Source organism: Ailuropoda melanoleuca, chromosome 4 (genome assembly GCF_002007445.2).
Source record: "Ailuropoda melanoleuca isolate Jingjing chromosome 4, ASM200744v2, whole genome shotgun sequence".
NCBI lineage: Eukaryota > Metazoa > Chordata > Mammalia > Carnivora > Ursidae > Ailuropoda > Ailuropoda melanoleuca.
In genome coordinates, this window is record NC_048221.1 from 28,887,122 (window position 1) to 28,906,212 (window position 19,091).

General features: G+C 39.9%; 1 protein-coding gene across 3 annotated transcripts in view; it reads left to right on the forward strand.

Annotated features, from left to right (window-relative positions):
- PTPRG (protein tyrosine phosphatase receptor type G) overlaps window positions 1-19,091 on the forward strand; it is a 691,435-nt gene that overhangs the window by 473,502 nt on the left and 198,842 nt on the right. For all 3 annotated transcript variants that reach the window (XM_019795516.2, XM_019795515.2, XM_019795517.2), the window contains exon 5: window positions 12,634-12,729. In XM_019795516.2, coding sequence (XP_019651075.1) covers window positions 12,634-12,729 — 96 coding nt within the window. The remainder of the gene's footprint in view (window positions 1-12,633; window positions 12,730-19,091) is intronic.

The window sequence follows — 19,091 nt, forward strand, 5'->3', positions numbered from 1 at the left end:
GTTAGCTTGAATGGTTGTATGTTTCATTGCAGGCAGAAATAAATGAGGAGTGAATCGTGGCAAAGTGGTATCAGGGATAAAGCAGGATCACAGCCTGTGTGATGTTGTGCTGTCTGTCACTAGGGGCTGATAGATTCATTCCTTTGGAGCACTTTGCTGATAAGGCTGGTTTTCTGAGTTGGGTCCCCAGACTGATCCATTAGCTTCGCCTTCTTTCTCTGCAGCAGTGGTGGGGATTTTGGTTTTGTTCTTTTCCTTTTCGATTTTTCTTTTTTTTCCCTCTCTCTCATTTTAAAAAAGACTTTCCACCTGGATGTGTGATTACTTAGAGCCACCAAGTATATTAAACAGTTGTGATGAAACAAACCATCTTTCTTGGCCCCAAACCAATCCGAGCCCCCCTCCCTAGAGAAAACCACGGTTATTGGTTTGTGTTATATTCTAGAGCCTTGCCCCCGCCACCTGCTTTCTTCATTCTGTACGTCTGTGCAGATACATACACAACAAGAAAAGTATTTTGATTTATGGCGTTTTTTAAGTCAAATGTTATTTATTTTGCATCTTGACTTTCTCCGTTAGCAATATATCTTTGAGAACGTTCAGTGTCATTGCCTATTGGTCAACTCTGTTCCCCCCTCCAGAGTTCATTTTACCACTTCTCCTATTTACTATGCATATCCATTTTACTCCCCTGATACCAACAATGGTGGTGCAAATATGTTTGCCTTTGTATTTGCAGCGCTTGTGGCAAAGTCATAATTTTCTTATTAAAGAGCCTTCCTAAATGGTAAAAAGGAAAATCATTAGAAAAAATGAGTAAAGATCCTTATTCTTATTAGTTATTGAGAAAATTAAAAATAAGAACAGATGTGTTCATCCAATGTATAAAAAATAAGAAGGATTCATAAATCCAGTGTTAGTAGTGGTGTAGGAAGATTGGTATTCTCGCACATTGTTGACTGGAATCTAAAAGGTGTGTACAATTTTCAGAGGATGGTTTGAACTGCTTCTAGGTATCTGTCCTAGGGAAAGGATTTTGTGCTCATGGAGGGCATGTTCAATTTTTTTTTTTTCCTGTAGCCCTGATTCTTAACCTTTCTAGCTTGCAGAGCCCTTGAAGATTTTGACAAAAGCCGTAGACCATGTGAAATCAGGGCTAAAAATGTATCTTGAAGAGTTATCAGCACATGGTAGCAGATGAAACCACCAGAGTTCATCTGATGGAAAATGAAAGACACTGTCCAGTGCACACATATCCATCTTTTGGCCATATTTCAGGCAGCCCTTCTGGAAGCCAAAACCATAGCTCCATGAATTTGTTTTCCCTGCTCTACCAGTCATCTCCCCAAAGGTGCTGGGCACTGGGGAGACTCTGGGTTCGGAGAGGCTGTGAATGGAGCAGTGCAGTGCATTTCCTCCAGTGTCAGAAATAATGTCCTTTCATTTATTCCACAGTCATTGCGTGACTGCCTACTACGTGCTTGGTCCTGGGGCCGGCATCTCCCATGGGGAGAGGTCCCAGCATCCTGTATCCAGGAGAGTCCATCAGAAGGGACTCTCCATCAAAGTTAAACAGGTAACCCGAGGAACAGAGAGCTGTTTAATAAAACAGATGTTCTAGTTGGGTTGACCCAGCTAATCTAAAAAAAATCCTTCAATGTGGGGATTGTCCCAAAGACACTAGAGGATTTGATTTTGATTTATAGAACTCAGAAGCATTTGGGAAGCATCCAGGTTGTCTTGCGTGTGTGTTCTCAGAAATGTTTTCCACGAACCTTTTTCTTACAGATATCCTGATCTGGTGGCATTAGCTATGTAGGGCAAATTGCAGTTTTCTGGATAAAATTAGCTATGTAGGGCAAATTGCAGTTTTCTGGATAAAACTGCATAACTTTTCTTTGTGCGTGAGCTTTCTTGCAGGGTTCTGGCTAGGAGAAAGGGAGGAATACCACCAGCACTATACCTGTGTTAATTTTATTTAGCTTAATTGCAAATTCTTGGCATCATCATTTTCCCAACACCTATTACGGGGTAGAAAATACAGTATCAGAAAGTGAGAAAAGAACTATAATGGGAACTTTGGGTGAGTAAGTAAGTAACAAATAAACTATATTTCAGGTTTCTTGTATTTCAAAACGAGAGCCATATTGCTGATTCCTAGTTGGTTTTGAATGATTTATAACCTTTTATTTGTGGTTGAGTGCTGCAGTCTATGTTGTCATGGAAATTCTATTGAATTTATAGGTCCATTTATCCAAAATGATTTTCCAGACTTCATTTCATGGTGAATCATGTGGCTGTTACTACCAAGTACAAAGCAATTTCTAAAAAGTTTCATATTACAAAGAGCACAAACACTGTGGTGGTTATTTTCATGTTTTTGAAATACAAATGAGTTCCAGATGCACCTAGGCGTCCCCTCCCCCTCCAAGGCATCCAAGGTGTTAAGCTCCACTGCATTTCAGAATCAGCCTCATGTGTAATGTAGTTACGCAGGCAAGGGAGGGTTGTTTTAATAGAAAAGAAAGTTATTACAGTAACTCCAGGAATAGGTGAAAGTGGTTTGAACTTACGGGTTTATGCGTAGGGGTAAAACTGCTCTCCCAGTCTTTGGGCCCCATGACAATGGACTTGTTTTTCCCCCTTTAGAGATCAGTAGTAGTGGGAAGAGGGATGAAAGAAAAACAAAATGCTTTACCAATTCCATTGGCCAGTTTCATGTGATAGTGAGTATAGACAAGGTGTCTACACCTCAGCACTATTGACGTTTTGGGCAGGATAATTCTTTGCTTTCCGGGGCTGTCCTATGCATTGTAGGGCGTATAGCAACATGCCTGGCCTCTACCCACTAAATGCCTGTAGGACGCCTTCTGGTACTGAAACCCAGCATGACTTTAGCCACGGCCATGTCCCCTGGAGTCCAGAGTCACCCATGGTTGAGAACTACTACTCTGGAAACTTTGTGCGAGGATCCTGGAGATAACTAATAGGTACTCCTTGTTGCTAGTGGGAATTCTGATCCAGATGTTTTATAGAGAGGATTTTAAATGTGTGGGTTCTGCAACCACATGCTTGGGTTTGAATCCCAGCTTTATTACTACTCAGACAAGACCTAGTACCGCAAAAAATAATGGTAAGGATGAAAAGAATTAATTGATGTAAAGTATTATACGAATTGAAACAATTTAAGTGACTCTTGGAATGTTTTATGGACGTGCTACCTCTGGGCTTCCTCGGCCATGTCTGCCTTGAGGGAACGGGTGGGGAAGAAGTGATGCTTGGTGCAGGCAGTTGTTAGGCGGTCCTAGGCTGGCCTGATTCTGCACGCTCAGGGACCGTCCCCTAAACTTGCTCTGTCCAGCAGATACATTACTTTTAGCCTCACCCTCAGAATTGGAGTGGCCTGCATGAGGGAGAATGGGTCCCACACAGGGATGCAAACTCCTCCCTGCTCTCCTTATTAGGTGGCATTATGCTTTTGTTTATCCCAGTTTCAAAAGCACAGCATTTCATGAATTTTATTTGGTATTGAAATATCATACAAAGAGGAAAATGAACAAATAATAATACAGGTTAATGAATTTTCATACTCTTGTATGAAAACCATCCCTGAGATCAAGAAAGAGCACTCATTAGCAGCCCCCCAATCCCTTTTCCACTTACTGCCCCCATGGGTAACCACTGTGTGGGCTTCTAACTGCATGAATTTTTCCTAGTTTTTGTACTTCCATTTCAATAGAATCACACGGTGAACTTCTTTTTTTTTCTTTTCTAATTTTAATTCTTTTTTCTTTCTCTCTCTCTTTCTTTCTTTCTTTCTTTCTTTCTTTCTTTCTTTCTCTCTTTCTCTCTCTCTTTCTTTCTTTTTTCTTTCTTTCTTTCTTTCTTTCTTTCTTTCTTTCTTTCTTTCTTTCTTTCTTTCTTTCTCTCCTTCTCTCCTTCTCTCCTTCTCTCCTTCTCTCCTTCTCTCCTTCTCTCCTTCTTTCTTTTCTTTCTTTCTTTCTTTCTTTCTTTCTTTTCTTTCTTTTCTTTTCTTTTCTTCTTTTCTTTTCTTTTCTTTTCTTTTCTTTTCTTTTCTTTTCTTTTCTTTTCTTTTCTTTTCTTTCTTCTTTCGTACCTGCCTTATTTGGCTCAGCATTGCTTGTGAGATTCGTCTATATTGTTACCCGTAATTATAGTGCATATTCCACAGTGTGACTCTCACAATTTTTTTATCAGTTCCATTAATGATTAGTGTTTGGTTTCCAGTTTGGGGTGGTTGCAAATAATCCTCTCACTAACTTCTCTCCAGTTTTCTTCCTGTTAACTAATTGTTAGAGACGTGTGAATCATTTGGGGTCTACAGGATGGCAGACGTTGTGGGAGGTGCTTTCCTTGACTTGTTTTGTTTAATGCTCACTATAATCCAGTGGTGCATGTCTTATCCTCCGTTTACTCATGGGGATGTTAAGACTCAGAGAGGGCGACTGATTTCAACCGGGTCACACAGCTAATTCAATGGGAGAGCTGTAGCTTACCTCTCCCTTTCCTGAGGACATGGAAAGGGTAGCTGGCCAACATACAGGCAGATGTTGAACCCACCTCCTTTGTGTCCGAACTTAGGCTGAACTGTAAGAAATAACTCGTGTATCAGGCATAGTAAATCCCTGAAAAACTCAATTTAATACTGTAAGCCAGAGCCTGAATAGTTCCTTACCAAGGGCAAAATACAAAGGTTAAATATTTATGTGACTAATCAGATGCATCATCGAACCAGAAATTCTAAAGATCAACTGATGAATAGATTTAGAATGCCACAAACAGGTAACACACAGAGACTTTTTAAAGGGATCCCAGAAATCATCCCAGCACCTCAGTGTATAGGAGTCATAGCCCTAGTGTGCACTTTGCATTCTTCTGCTCCAGAAGTGGGGATTCCTGCTGTAAAGTAGTTGAAGATAATTCCATGTTACAGGGAAAGTAAGGGGGGGAAAAAAAGAAGGAAATAATTAAGGATTAGCGTACTCCGTGATTAATGATATTGTATAAAGCAAATGTTTCAGAATGTTTATTTAAATGCTACCTTGCCTACAAAGGTGTTGAACACCTGCTGTTCTTTGGAGCACAGTTCCTCTAGAAATAGCCTTCCAGTGAAGGCTGGGTGAAGCCTACACACACATTTCTTTGCTGTACCTTATGGCATGACTCACTGGGTTGTTGGCTGGCCTGTGGAAACAATTCATCTTCACCTTAATTCATATATTCCTTCTGGGCGTAAAGTAATAAAGATATGTAATAATAAAACATGGGAGGTGCTTAATGTGTTCTTACTTTACCAAAGCATGTGCTTAGTGGATGTGATGAGGTAAGTTATACCCCTGTTGGACAGAAGGGTCACTGAGCCTTGGAGCTCTCAAGTGTCTTCAGTATTCGAGTCAGGTCTGACTTTAGAGCCCAAGCTCTTGGATCTCCATTTATGTCATCCATGGTCATGTTGTCCGCCAGCTTCATGGCCACCTTGCTGTAAGCCACAAGAGTGTGGACTATGTTTTAACAGGGGCTCTATTCTCCAGGGAAGAGCCCTGTTAGAACTGAATGAAGATTGCTAGAGCTCAGAGCTTAAGGAAGCTGCAAAAATGACTGATTCGCAGAATGGTTTTAGAATGTGATATATAGTCACATATACATGTATTTATGTAGATGCTTAAAATCAGTCCTGACCTTTGAGGGTATATGTCTCGTTCAGTTGTGGGGGCAGTCAAGTCCAAAATGTGCAGAACGGGCTGGAAATTCCAACAAGAGTTGATTTTGTGTTCTTAAGTCTGAAGGCCAGAAACCCAGGCAGCATTTCTGTGTTAGAATCTGCAGAAACAGTTCCTTCCTCTTAGGGACACTTCATGCTTTCACCTGATTAGATGAGACCCACCACATTATGGAGGGTAATCTGCTTTATGCGGAGTCTACAGATTTAAATATTAATCACATCTAAAAAATACCTTTATAGCAACATCTGTAATGTTTAACCAAACAGCTGGGCAACACAGCCTAGACAAATTGACATATAAAATTAAAATCACGAGGGTAAAAATATAATAATGACCCTTTTAAAAAGTAACTGGGGGTAAAAACTGTTCATTGATAGAAAACAAAATGCCCCTATAATGGTTCTGAATTCAGAGTGTTTGTGTTTCTCTACTTCTGTGTACTGTATATAGCATGTATTTATCATGCTTTCCATAATTTACATGACTAGATTTTCTTTTGTTAAAGTATCAAAATTTCAGGCTACTTACTTGGGTAGAAAATGGTTTGAATTTCTTTTGATTGAAGAGAAAGTAATATAATCTCTGTTTAGCAGAACCATACCTGGGGCCACTTAGCATTTCCAAGTGATTGTGGCGTATATTTGCACTCCCCTGAAAAATCTTCCAGTGATTTAAATCCATTCATTCTCTTGGTATTCTAGTCCCTCCTTGCTACTCATTTAGTTATTTATTCCTATATATAGGAAGAAACTCATTATATTGTTTCTGGATTTATCATTTGTCCTTGCTTCCAGCCACCCAGAGCCCCCACCTGTGTTATTCACGCCAAAAACAAATTACTACAATTTACAATGAATAGTGCTCTTAAAGACCTAGCTTTGACTCAGCAGATGTACTTCCTGCCTGCATCGATCTTCCTGTCTGATGACAATGGCAGAATAAAGCAGTAGCACGTGCGGTGTTGAGTGTGTATGACCTGGCTTCATAGCGGTTAAGGTGCAGCACACTCTGCAAATCAAGTTAGATTAAGAAGTTATTATGCAACAGTTTCAATTCTGACATCATCCTCTCCAAGTGATCCAGCAAGTGGAACCAGCAGATCATTAACTGTGTGTGGAATTTTGCTGTCCTTTACTGCACACTTTGATACTTGGGCATGTGCTTCTAGTCCTCCACCGTGTTCGCAGCTGGCCTACTCCAGATTGGTGCCGAAAATGATCAGAAAAGAACATTTCACCTCCTTGGTCCTGCTAGCTGCCACCTTCTGTGGTTTTTAATTTCGCTGTTGCCTTTCCTGTTACCGTCTTTATCCTGTCCCATTTACGTTTCCTCTCCGTCTGTTCTTCTCCTGTAGCTGTTCCTGTGTGTATACTTCCACTCCATTGAAGATGACCAACAGTATCTGGAAATGTCTAGGGCATGTTTCAGCAGATTGCCTTTCCTCTGAACTATCTGCATGCTCTTTCCTTACTTATCATTTTTTTGCTTGGGCACGTAGGTATGTGGGGGATGCATGTTGTAGAAATACCAGTTGTTTGAGATTAAAATGTAGAGTTTTCTAAATCACAAAGAAGTCTCTGTTGGATTTTTCCACTCATGTTGGGGTCATTGCCTCTTGCCTCCATTATCATGGAGATGTGAGAGCTGACTTATGCATAACCGTAACATAAGATGATAGAAAGTCCACCTTCAAGGAAATGTCCTTTCTAACCCATCACCCACATTATTTTAGTATTCATTTACTATATGCCTCACTTGTCCAAGAGCCATTCATTGCCATATTTTTTTTCTGGTACATTTACCTACAACTCTAACTTTGGCGTTCAAAAAAAAGAATTAGCCTTCTCTCATTGTTGATATTTCTTTTCTTTTCTTTTCTTTTCTTTTTTTTTTTTTTTTTTTTTTTTTTTTTTTTTTTTTTTTTTTTTTGAATTTATTTATTTGACAGAGACAGAGCACGAGCAGAGGGGGAGGGGCAGAGGGAGGAAAGGAAGCAGACTCCCCACCGAGCAAGGAGCCCAGTTCGGGACTCATGAGTCCTGGGATCATGACCTGAGCCAAAGGCAGATGCTTAACTAGCTGAGCCACCCAACTGCCCCTCTTTATTGATATTTCAATCTTTCTAAGCATAAACTGTGTCTTCGTCTGTCATAGTACCTTATACATAATGGGTAGTAAGCAAATACACTTGTCCATTGTAGGGAAGCCTGGTAATTAAGACCTGAACTCTAGGATTGGAAAGATTAAGTTCCTATGACAGTTCCCCCCACCATTCCTTAACTGCTTTGTAAATTTTGGAAATCCTGGATTTCTTTGGCTATAAAATGAGGATCACAGTGGTACCTACCTCAGTGAGTATTCATGAATGATAGTACAGTACCTTGCATACAGTAAGCACTCCCTAAATGTTTGGAAAATAACATTAATAAAAATGTAGAAAGGTCTAGTTTTCAGATTTGTTGCTTTGCGTTCATTCAGCTTAACACTAGTGATTCAAGTAGGAAACCAGGCATAAAGATAGTTTTTATATCAAATTGCACCTAGAGTCATTTTAAGTACGAGGGGGGAAAATGGCTCAAGGCAAGAGAAAGGGGAAGTAAGTGGGCATTTTGTTGTGACTCTGTATGCATCATGCTTGTGCCCTTCAACAATAGAGCACTGACCTTGTCAACCTTATGCTCACACTATCCATTTCATCCCCCTCCCATTACTTGGAGGTGTTGCTATTCATTCAGGCACTCCCATATCTATATTTTGTCATATGCCTCCTGGTCACTGGTAGGGCTTTTTCTCTTTGTAAAATTCTATTTTACAAATGTCAGGTTATACCATGTGATACTCTATCTTGTCTATCACCCTGATCTGGCTAGAGAAATGCTGGATGTTTTTCCAGTCCAGCCATTCCACAAGGGAGAATCAAATGATCCACCCAGGTCTGTGAGGCTTGTTCATGAATCTGAAGGATTTTGAAGAACTGGTCCCTTGACTGTGCGCTGGTGTATAGTCTACCAGTGGCTTTTTAGTTGATCTAACACAGTTTGTTTCTGTGATTGAGGAGACTTCCATGTCTCATGGCACTCGGCGTGGTAGAGCTACATCCATTTATAAAGTTGATCCAGCTTTCCTTCCCTTGCAAGGAAGGTCCTGGTTGGAATAGAGTCACTGAGCCTTAAGCAGTATAATTTTCTTGAAGAACCAAATGTTCTAATCTCAAACATGTTTGGAAAATACTGATTTAAGGATATAATGTCTTTAAATACCATTCCTTGTTAAAAGGAACCAGAACTCACCCGAGTTTTGACCAGTTTTAAGGCTGAAGCGGGAAAAATACAAGATGAGTCTAGAACATCTGTGTCAGCTAATAAGGAGATGCTGAAAAGTATAAAATGATGGGGACCTAGCAAAATGGCAGAGGAATCCATTTGGAGGGTTTCCTACTGTGCAAAAGGTCTCCTAGTGAGACAGTTTGTACATTAAAATAAATAATGGTAATGGATTATAACCCATTGAATGAAACAACATAAATGAGTTCATGTGCTTTAAATAAATGAATGAATGAATAAATAAATAAACTGTGAAGAAGGGAAAGCTATTCCTTACACTAGAATCCATTCATGCATATGGAAGGGGTAGCACAGTAAGAAGATCTTCAGTGAATACTGAGACTAACGGATGAACTTTAGATGACAAACAATGTATTTATGTAATTTCAAGTAGCTCCCTACAGAGTACTTTCTAATTATAAAAGGAAAATTAATGATTTTATGGTGGAGTTGCCTGCCAGACAGCAACTTAGCATATGATCAAGTTAAGCACCCCTTGTATTGGGAGAAATCCACAGGATGCACTTCCCGATATAGTGCGACGAGAAGGCAATGGCATTCCTGCAGAAACCTGCCCCAAATGCGTCACCTGAATCTGATCGTGAGAAACCATGAGACAGACCCTGATTCTACCTAACAACTGACCTGCATACTTCACACTGGTCAAATAAAGAAAGACTGAGTAACTGTCCCAGATGAGAATAGGGGCAGGAGGGGTCAGTATAAAGAGACGTAACACTGAAATGCAGTGTTTGATCCTAAATTGGATTCCTGGACTAAGAACCAGAATAATGACTGTAATGGACTTTATTTGGGCATTTGCCAAAATTCGAAATGGATTGTGAATGAGATAACAGTATTGTATCAATGTGAAATTTGCTAATTTGAATAATTATACTGTGCTTATGTAAGAGACTGTCCTAATTCTTAGAAATTACACACTCAAGTATTTAGCGGTAAAGGGGCATATTTTCTCCCACTTACTACCCGGTGATTCATAAAAAGAAATTCTGTATCTCTGTGCACAGAGAGAGAGAGAGAGAGAGAGAGAGGATGCAAATGGGATAAAATGTAAATAATCAGGGATGCTGGTAAAGGCTGTGTGGAAGAGTTCATAGATCTCTCTATTGCCAGATTTTCCTGATCTTTTCCTTCCTGGTTCTTCAGGAGGAAGACTAATACACAAAGTAAGCATGACTGAGATTTGCTTTATTAGGAAGAACACGGTGATGCTAGAGGGAAGACTCTGGGTATGGCTTTTGAGAGCAGATGCAGAAAGCCAGTGAGCTACCGACAACATTTAGTAGCAACCCCAACACCCTCCAAAGATGGTTTTGGGAAACAGTTTTCCAGCTTCTGCCCCAATTCGTCTCGTCAACAATAACGACAAAGTGATTTAAAGTCCAGTTCACTCAGCAAAAAAACTCCATCCACTTCTTACTCTTCATATTTCATATAGCTTCAGAAGTTAACTTAATTCAGTAGACTACAACTTGAGAGAAAAAGTAAGGAAAATTGATATTTCAGACTTCTGAAACTGTTCTCCTTATGAGACATTTTATTATCCTGCTGGGTGGAGCCATGACTCAAAGACATTTTCTGAAAATGAATTTCCTCACCCGGTCGTAAATGAAAATGCCCTTGAAGAGTCTTAAAGTATTTTGTATCACACACTATTCAGGTGATGCATTAAACAATACCACCCCTGCTCATGCACTGTGGAGTAAGAAAAACTTCTGTGAACTTACTTAATTTGAGGGCCTACGTTTGAAAAGGAAACTGAAGTGTATTTTCTGAATATACTTGTGTGGAGTTTTCTTTCTTGCATTCGTAGCATTGTACCCAAAGCAATTCACCTAAGTATTAAACTCTTTTAATCTACACCTCATTGAATGGATTTTTCTCAATGTAAATGCATGATGTCTAAAGCTGTCCAAACCTAAAGGCAACACATTTGTAAGAGGCTGCCTGAATCAGTAAGAATTCACAGTGTAAGAAAAATAATTCACTGTAAGAAAGAAAGTCCTTCAAAGGCATCTACCCATCCTTCTTTCATCCACTTGGGTGCCTGACTTTTCCTAGAAAGTATCCTGATTGGGCCACCTGATTTTACCCTTCAGAATAGAAGTGTCACCTTATTCTTGATGGCTCAAGTAATTCAGCTCTGTTTAACCTTTGATCTATACTGCAGCTAGTTTTTCTGACTTAGCTTTCCCCTCTGGGAATTTATCATTCAGTGTCCTATCTCCAGACTCCCTCTGGGGTGTGGTGGTTCAGTTTGTTGTGGAGACCAGCATCATGTCATTTGGGAAATAGGGATGATGTAATGGATGATAGAGGAGATCTGATTTTCTGTAAGGGGTAGGATCCTTCCAGAAGATTGAGTGGAATCACAGTCTTATTAGAAATTTTAAGGTGTCTGGCAAATGTTAACCTTAAATTATGATGGTGATAGTGATGATGATGATGATGGTGATGATAGTGATTTGCTGAGCACAGATAAAGTGTAGGCATGATGCTACTCCGTTCTGTACACCACAATGAGTCGTTTGACCTCCATACCACCAAAGGTAAACAAATACTTGATTCTATACATGAAGAAGCTGATACATTGAAATAGGCTTGTTTTGTCTGAGGTCTCCCAGGCAAGTAAATGAAGAAGCTAGAGTAGAAACCCAAATCTGTTATTTTTATTATGTATGTCTTCTTTCGAGAACATTCCATGGTCCATTGTTGTTCTCTACATATCAAAGACTATTCAAGCATTAAGATCATAGAATGATGTTAAGTTGATTTTGTCTACATTCTGCTTTTTGAGTAAGAAACTCTACCCAAATGTAAGAGAAGGTATTTAAGGTTACAATGAGAGCAACTGGATTTTATAGTTTTCCTCTGATGTTCAGTCTTAGCCAAGTTAACATCAACTTTCTGAAGCACTGTTTCTTCATCTGTAACTGAGGGTAGTCATTTCTGCCCTGTCTTCACAGGGGTTGTTCGATGAATTAAGTGAAATAATGAATGGTACAGTTTTGCAAGCATGAAAATGTAAATTATTATTATTATTATTATTACCATTAAATTTCTTGTGGATTCACTGAAATACTCCATTTGGGCTATTGACCCCTTCAAATTCCTCCGAAAGAGTGTCGCTTATAAAGATGTGCCCATTTAAGTTTTTATAATTTAAGCACGTGAACTGAATCTCACAGGCTTAGTTTTTTTTTTGCTTCAAGATATTTTACTCCATTAAAATCTTGCTCCATAATAGGGAACTTTCACCATGACATGAATATCAGGCAATCAGAAGGTGTCACCACTATTTATTTTGGGTAGCATGAAGGCACTCTGGTTATTTGAGAAGATGTGTGATTGTGTGGTTTGTAGGGGCAAAATGATATGATGTCTGCGGTTTGCCCTTAATACTTTAGCGGAGGAAAAATACGGATAGATGAATACATTTGGCCAAATCTTAAGAAGTGAGGAATCTGGGTCCCTCCTACTAGTCTGTCTACTTTTGTGTAAGCTTGAAGTTTTTCCTAATACATATTTTAATTGTTCTTTTACAGATGCAGATTTTCTTTTATAATCCAGATGACTTTGACAGCTTTCAAACCGCGATTTCTGAAAACAGAATAATCGGAGCCATGGCCATATTTTTTCAAGTAAGTTAATGGTGGCTCAAGTACTTCAACCAGAGAGTTCTCTGAGTATTTTTTTTTTTAATTCGCCAAATTGTTCTATGTTTAATGAATGCATCTGTTTTCTAGTTCACACCTGTCTAAATGAAAGATATTTCATATTGTCTAATGTGTGATTTAAAATGTAAATAAGTATGTTTAGAAACATAATGAAAATTTTTGCATGAATTATTCTGATTTTATTGCTACTTGACTGGTGCACAGATTGAAGAACACATTTATCATCTAAGTTACTTCACTACTGAAGCGTTTTGAACAGGTTCCTTCAGCATATTAAAAGGCTGATGCAAAAAAAAAAGGTGATTTTCTTCGGAGCAACTTTAAAATTTGACATTACTTATAAGTAGATGAATAAATAGCATCAGTCACTTCCCTGAAGAGACCCCTTTTCTTTCCCTCCCAGAAATCCCCATGGTAACTAAAGATGTTTCCAAGCTAGTACATTTATGAACTCCCATCCTTTCTTTCTCCTTTTCGTTGTGTTTGTAGTGAGCGTTTCTTCTGGTTCATGTGTTGGTTTCTATTGGTAGAAGCCAAACCTTGTATCCTTCCATGGGATAATACTGTCCAGGCTTTTTAATAAGTCACATCAAATTAAAGTAGTGTCAACCATCAAGTGTCTTGCCGTAGTAACTGAGAGGAGACCTGGTGCTTTTTTGGCCAGAAAGTAACCTGAGCAGTAGCATGTGACTTGTCTTTCAGTCTTAAAATTCGCCTGGAGACTATGTAGCAGTGTTCTTTCATCAGTGAGTCATTGTTGGACAATGATGTCTTTCTGACAACTCAAAGGAATATTTAAGACATCAGAATCTTTTCCACCATGGGTCTTTGATACTCTGCCTTTTGGGGCAGCCGCCTTTGTCTTTGAGATGGAGCCATGGTTGTTTGGAGTATGTTAATTTCACTACTCTTCTTAGTGTGTGACCCATGATGGACAATTCTATCCACTGCCCTCTCTTCCTCTTAACTACCTCTCCCCCCTTTCCTTTCATGGATAAAAGTTCAAATGGAAGATTATATATGAAAAATTGAACAACCCAATATTCCACCCAAACCTCAGAAACAGTGAGAGTGATGGTCATTAGGATTGGTTATGGCACTGGTTTTCGAACCGTGGGTTCTGACCTACTAGTGGGCCGTGAAATAATTTCAGTAAATCCTGCCAGCACTTTTAGAATGATGATAGAATAGAAAAAATAATCAGAAAATATCAGAGTGTATTACTCATAATAAGGGTAAATATTTTTGCAGAACTTTTTTTTAGTTGCTTTTATGTGGAGAAGTATAGTGGGTATGTACTTGATCATGTTATAAAACATATTTCTTACCATGGCTCATGGTCTGATATTTTGTAAGTTCTCTGTTTATGTATTTGGTTGATCTCCCCATTGTTCTTTCACACATCTCTTTTCCCTGATTACGTTCATAAATCAGTTGAGCATAGTGTTTTAAAAACTCACTAAGGTCAAAACTATTTGCTTTTGAGTCCCATCTCTTCTACTTAATAACTGCATAGTGGTGATGGAGTAATTTAAACTTTCCAACCTCAGTATTCTTACCTGTGAAATGGGAGTAGCAACTTCTGTCTACACCATCAAGATTGTAAGATTGTAAGTAGTCATTAAATGAAGCCCCTAACATGGGCTCTGGCACATAGTAGACATTTGTTCAATGCCCAATAAAGTCTGTATCTATATCCATGCAATTCTTTTTCTATGGGATGGAGACCTATGTGTCTTCTTTGCATCAACAGAAGTCTATTTTGGGCACTGCCTTGTGGGCCGTTTCCTTGGGTTCTGTCTGTACCCCTTCTTCATCTAAACCATGATTGGTTTGCCTTATGCAATACTGAGGTCACTTGAGCCATTCTTAAACAGTACCCACTTCTATGGTTAATCCCTTGTTTTCTGTGATTGTTCTCTTGGCACCCTGCTTTTCTTGTAGCTATTCCTCTACTCCTGTAGCTGCACCATCAAATCTACCCTCTCCTCCTGTCCTGCCCACCCCATGCCCAGCCCAATCGGTCCTACTGTCTAGGTCACCTTTCTTAGAGAAAAACAAATTTTAACAATGTTTCTGTGAGTCCTGGAAGAACCAGTTCACAGTATATGCTACCAGAAGGTTTCTGTGTTTCCAGCTCTATAAACTCTTGTGAAATGTAAGACCAATTACAGTCTTAAGCAGGCAAAGCCCATTGGTGTACAAACCAGCAAAACACCTCAGTGTGAAATGTAGGTTTTAAATTTTTAACGTATTTCTAGGAAATGACTACTAGTGCACACACAAAGACATATTTCATCTGATGAGTCCTTCTAAAAATTTTGGCTTGCTGCTCTATATACACAACATAGAAGGTAGACAACGTAAAATAGAACAGAATTTTTTTTTTAGATGCCAGCTGTGTTGAGCTGCTTCCTTTGTTTTCCTTGTAAGTCCACATACGCATTTATACATCTTTGTCCACACTATGTCACTCAATGGAGAGGAAGACGGTATTACTGTTATTTTAATTTGGCAGTGTAGTAACATTCCATACTTTGAGATCTTTGTAGTTTGCGTCTTCCTATAAGAATGTTAAATTTCTTCCCCCAAGTAGTCAGATAAATCTTCATATATATTTTCAGATTCAAACCTGGTATCTTGCATTTTGGTATTGAAGAAGTATTTATCATCTATTCAGCACTGATTCAGTGCCAGGAAGGGCACTAGTTGCTACATTAAATACAATAAATGCAATCCGCTCCTGCCCACAAGGACCTCACTGTCAGAATTGCATGTGATAATGGCTAGAAAGAGGTGAGTGGAGAAACCCTTACATTTGTAAAGAGGCTGTGTGCTGACTTGGTGCTTATAAACCCACATATTAATTATCCAGAGTGACATGACGTGAATGACAAGTGCATGTCTAGGGAAGGCTGAGTTCCATGTAGATGTTGTTGTCTTGATGTTAACTTACTCCGTACCCTAGAATAATTTTCTCACACCTTTAATTTTCAATATCTTTGTTTCTTTTTTCTTCCCCATTATGTACCTGTTATTCTGCCTAATTTCAGCTCTCCCACTGCCTTTGCTGTGATTGGATATCATGAAGTTCTTAATGTTTCCAAAGCACTGAAACAAGCCAAATGGGCACGTGGTTGACCAAGGAACTAGATTAGAGGTTGCCTGCAGGTGGTTCTCTTGTAGCTCACAGGCATGAATGTTGAACCTACATAGTGTTTACTGTTCTTTTCTCAGTTAAATATGGAAGCTATTACGTAAAATGTCCCTGATCAAGACCTGAGTAGGGGCTGTCTCTCTACTTCGGAGGGAGCATTCATTCCCATTGCAGCACAATCTTCATGCCTTCATGTCAACATGATCTTAAGATCATGACCCCTAGCCTGAGCGCCAGTAGTTTAAATGGTGGCTGACTTTTTTTTTTTTTTTTTTTTTTTTTTTTTTTNGAGAGAGAGAGAGAGAGCAAGTGAGGGGGACAGGTGGAGGGGGAGACAGGGGCTGAGTGGGGGAGGGAGACAAGGGTAGAGGAAAGAGAGAATCTTAAGCAGGCTCCATGCCAATCATGAAGCTGACTTGGGGCTTGATCTCATGACCCTGAGATCCTGACCTGAGCCAAAATCAAGAGTAGGACACTTAACCGACTGAGCCACCCAGCGTCCCTGACATCAATGCTGAAAGATGGTGAGCTAGGTCTCCCCCAAGTGCTTTGTAGGAACACCATTGCAGGAAGGAAGGACCGCTTCCATGTAGGGAAAATAATGAATTACGGCATCCGCATATGCTCTTGCACATTTGAGGCTACACAATTCTAGAAGGTGCACTCACTTCATAGCCACTGGTGAGTAATGTGTCTAGAGAAAAGACCACCTTTATTCTAATTCACACACATCTTTGGGTCAGCAGCCTTCTAGAAGATCTAGAACGGCAAGCGGGAAGGTTGATTTTAAAGGATTTTTAAAACAAATCAATTAAAATAAGAATGGGCAAGGGATGGATATATCTGTTGTTAAACCACTAAAGAGAGTAAGTGCTTTTGTAGCTAATTTATAGAAATACAGAAATTAAAATAATTGTGTTCTGTTTGTTGGAGTAGAATCTCTACTATTCTCTGCGGTTAGCCTGATTTGAATTCCTGTAAAAATGTAAAATACCGGGGCGCCTGAGTGGCACAGCGGTTAAGCGTCTGCCTTCAGCTCAGGGCGTGATCCCGGTGTTATGGGATCGAGCCCCACATCAGGCTCTTCTGCTATGAGCCTGCTTCTTCCTCTCCCACTCCCCCTGCTTGTGTTCCCTCTTTCGCTGGCTGTCTGTACCTCTGTCAAATAAATAAATAAAATCTTTAAAAAAAAATGTAAAATACCAAATGCCATTAAAATACTGTTTAAAAATATTGTTATTCTGATAATACTCTACCTAGCTTATCTGTTTAAAGAAAGAAATATGAAAAACTTACATTGACAAGAGAGCTGAAATGACAGGGGAATGATTGGGTAATTTGTGGAAGGATGCTTTGCTTTGAAAACAACACACAAAAGGATTTGATTGGCTCCCGCTTAAGTTTATTGAGTCGAGAATGCCAGGTACTCAGAATGACCTTTCCTTAAGTAGGCCTGTATGTTTTTAGACCAAGAAGTCTTCCATCATCACCATCTGAGTTGGTTTTTCTTTCTTCCACTGTTTCTTCACTGTTCCTGTTGAACACTTCCCCTCCTTTCCCGTCAGAATCCTCGTGACTTCTTGGTGTTCAGACCTCTTACTGGCTTTCCATCTGATGCTCCTACAAAGTTGGTATCCCCGAGCTTTTTGCAGTTGTGATGACTGTGGGTTTACAGGTTTGATGATTGTGTTTTTTCAAAAAGCACATGATTATTGCTGCATTTATCGTTATGTGGGGGGGGGCATCTCCTTCATTTTACTACCTAGTAGTCATTGTGGGAATGCCTAAAATTTTATTTGTATTTCCTGATTCCCTTGAACTATGGAATTACAAATGCATGGTTTAGAAACTTTTCTCATGTGATGTTCTCGCCAGCCTCCTTGGTAGACCTTTCTGGGTAGAGTCTCTTCTGAATCTTTGCTTCAGACGCCAAGATATAAAACTTTTATTATGTCTGCATCCGGCGGCCCAGTCAATGGCATATGTCTTGTACATTTAAGAAATAAATAAATTGCATCCTGATTTATTTATAGATTGTCTTAAAGTGTTTCTTTTTGACAACTGCTCTTCAATAAGTTTTCTTCATTTGATGTTTCAGTTTCGCTCCTCCTGGCAACGTTGAGGCCCCTCGTCCCGGTATTTTCTTTCTCGTTTTTTTTTTTCTATTTCTGTTTAAATTTCTGCCCAGAATACGACTGCGATCGCTTGGTTTTCTCTAACGCCTCCGGCTCAGTGGTTGCCCCCTTTTCACTTCTGCCCTCGCTTCAGAGTCGAAAGCAAACTTCAGAACTCAAATGTTCACAAGTTGCTAACCCATTCTTTATATCATGTCGGTGGTACAGACTGCGTAATTATTTTTCTCCATCTGGAGAGGCTTAGTAATTAAATGAAATGGCAGCACCTGGGATTATTTATAGACCTTGGGAAGGCAGGAGGAGTTCTTGATGACTCATCTATCTAGGGCTGGCGAGCAAGACTTTTTCTCCACTTCCCTGCATTCCACCTTCCCTCCCCCTCCACTGCAGGTAGATGGGATTCGTCCTTCCTTTAACCTGCTGTTCTGTGAGCGTTCCATCGTGCATTAAAGCTGTTACTTCACTTGCTTGCTTCTGCCTTCGTAGTGTGAGATCATTGAGGACTGGGAGTCTACGCTTACTCATCACTGCTTCTCTTGCAAGTGACTAACACCGTGGCTTGGTTGTGCCAATACCTAACTGAGTTCAGTGGAGACATACGTAGGCTCTATCATCCTGAATGGGCAGGAACAGCCTGATAGCCTGTCAACTAAGGTGTATCAGGAACAGGGAGGTGAGGGACCGAGAATATTAGAACGGAAACTCTTTGAGGCTGAGGTCCATGTCTTGTTCCTCTTCTGTGTGTCCCTACCACCCACCTTGCCCTTGCCCTTGCCCTTCTATCAGTCTTGATGTTAGTTACTCTTTAGGAAATATATACTGAGTAGGGCTAAGTTATAGGAAACCTCTCAGTGTCCTACCACAACGTCAATCATCTGGGCAGTGGAAGAGCATGGCTAGTGGTTGTGTAAGTTTCACCTATAAGGGGCTGTGGTCAGGGGCGCCTGGGTGGCACAGCGGTTGAGCGTCTGCCTTCGGCTCAGGGCGTGATCCTGGCATTATGGGGATCGGGCCCCACATCAGGCTCCTCTGCT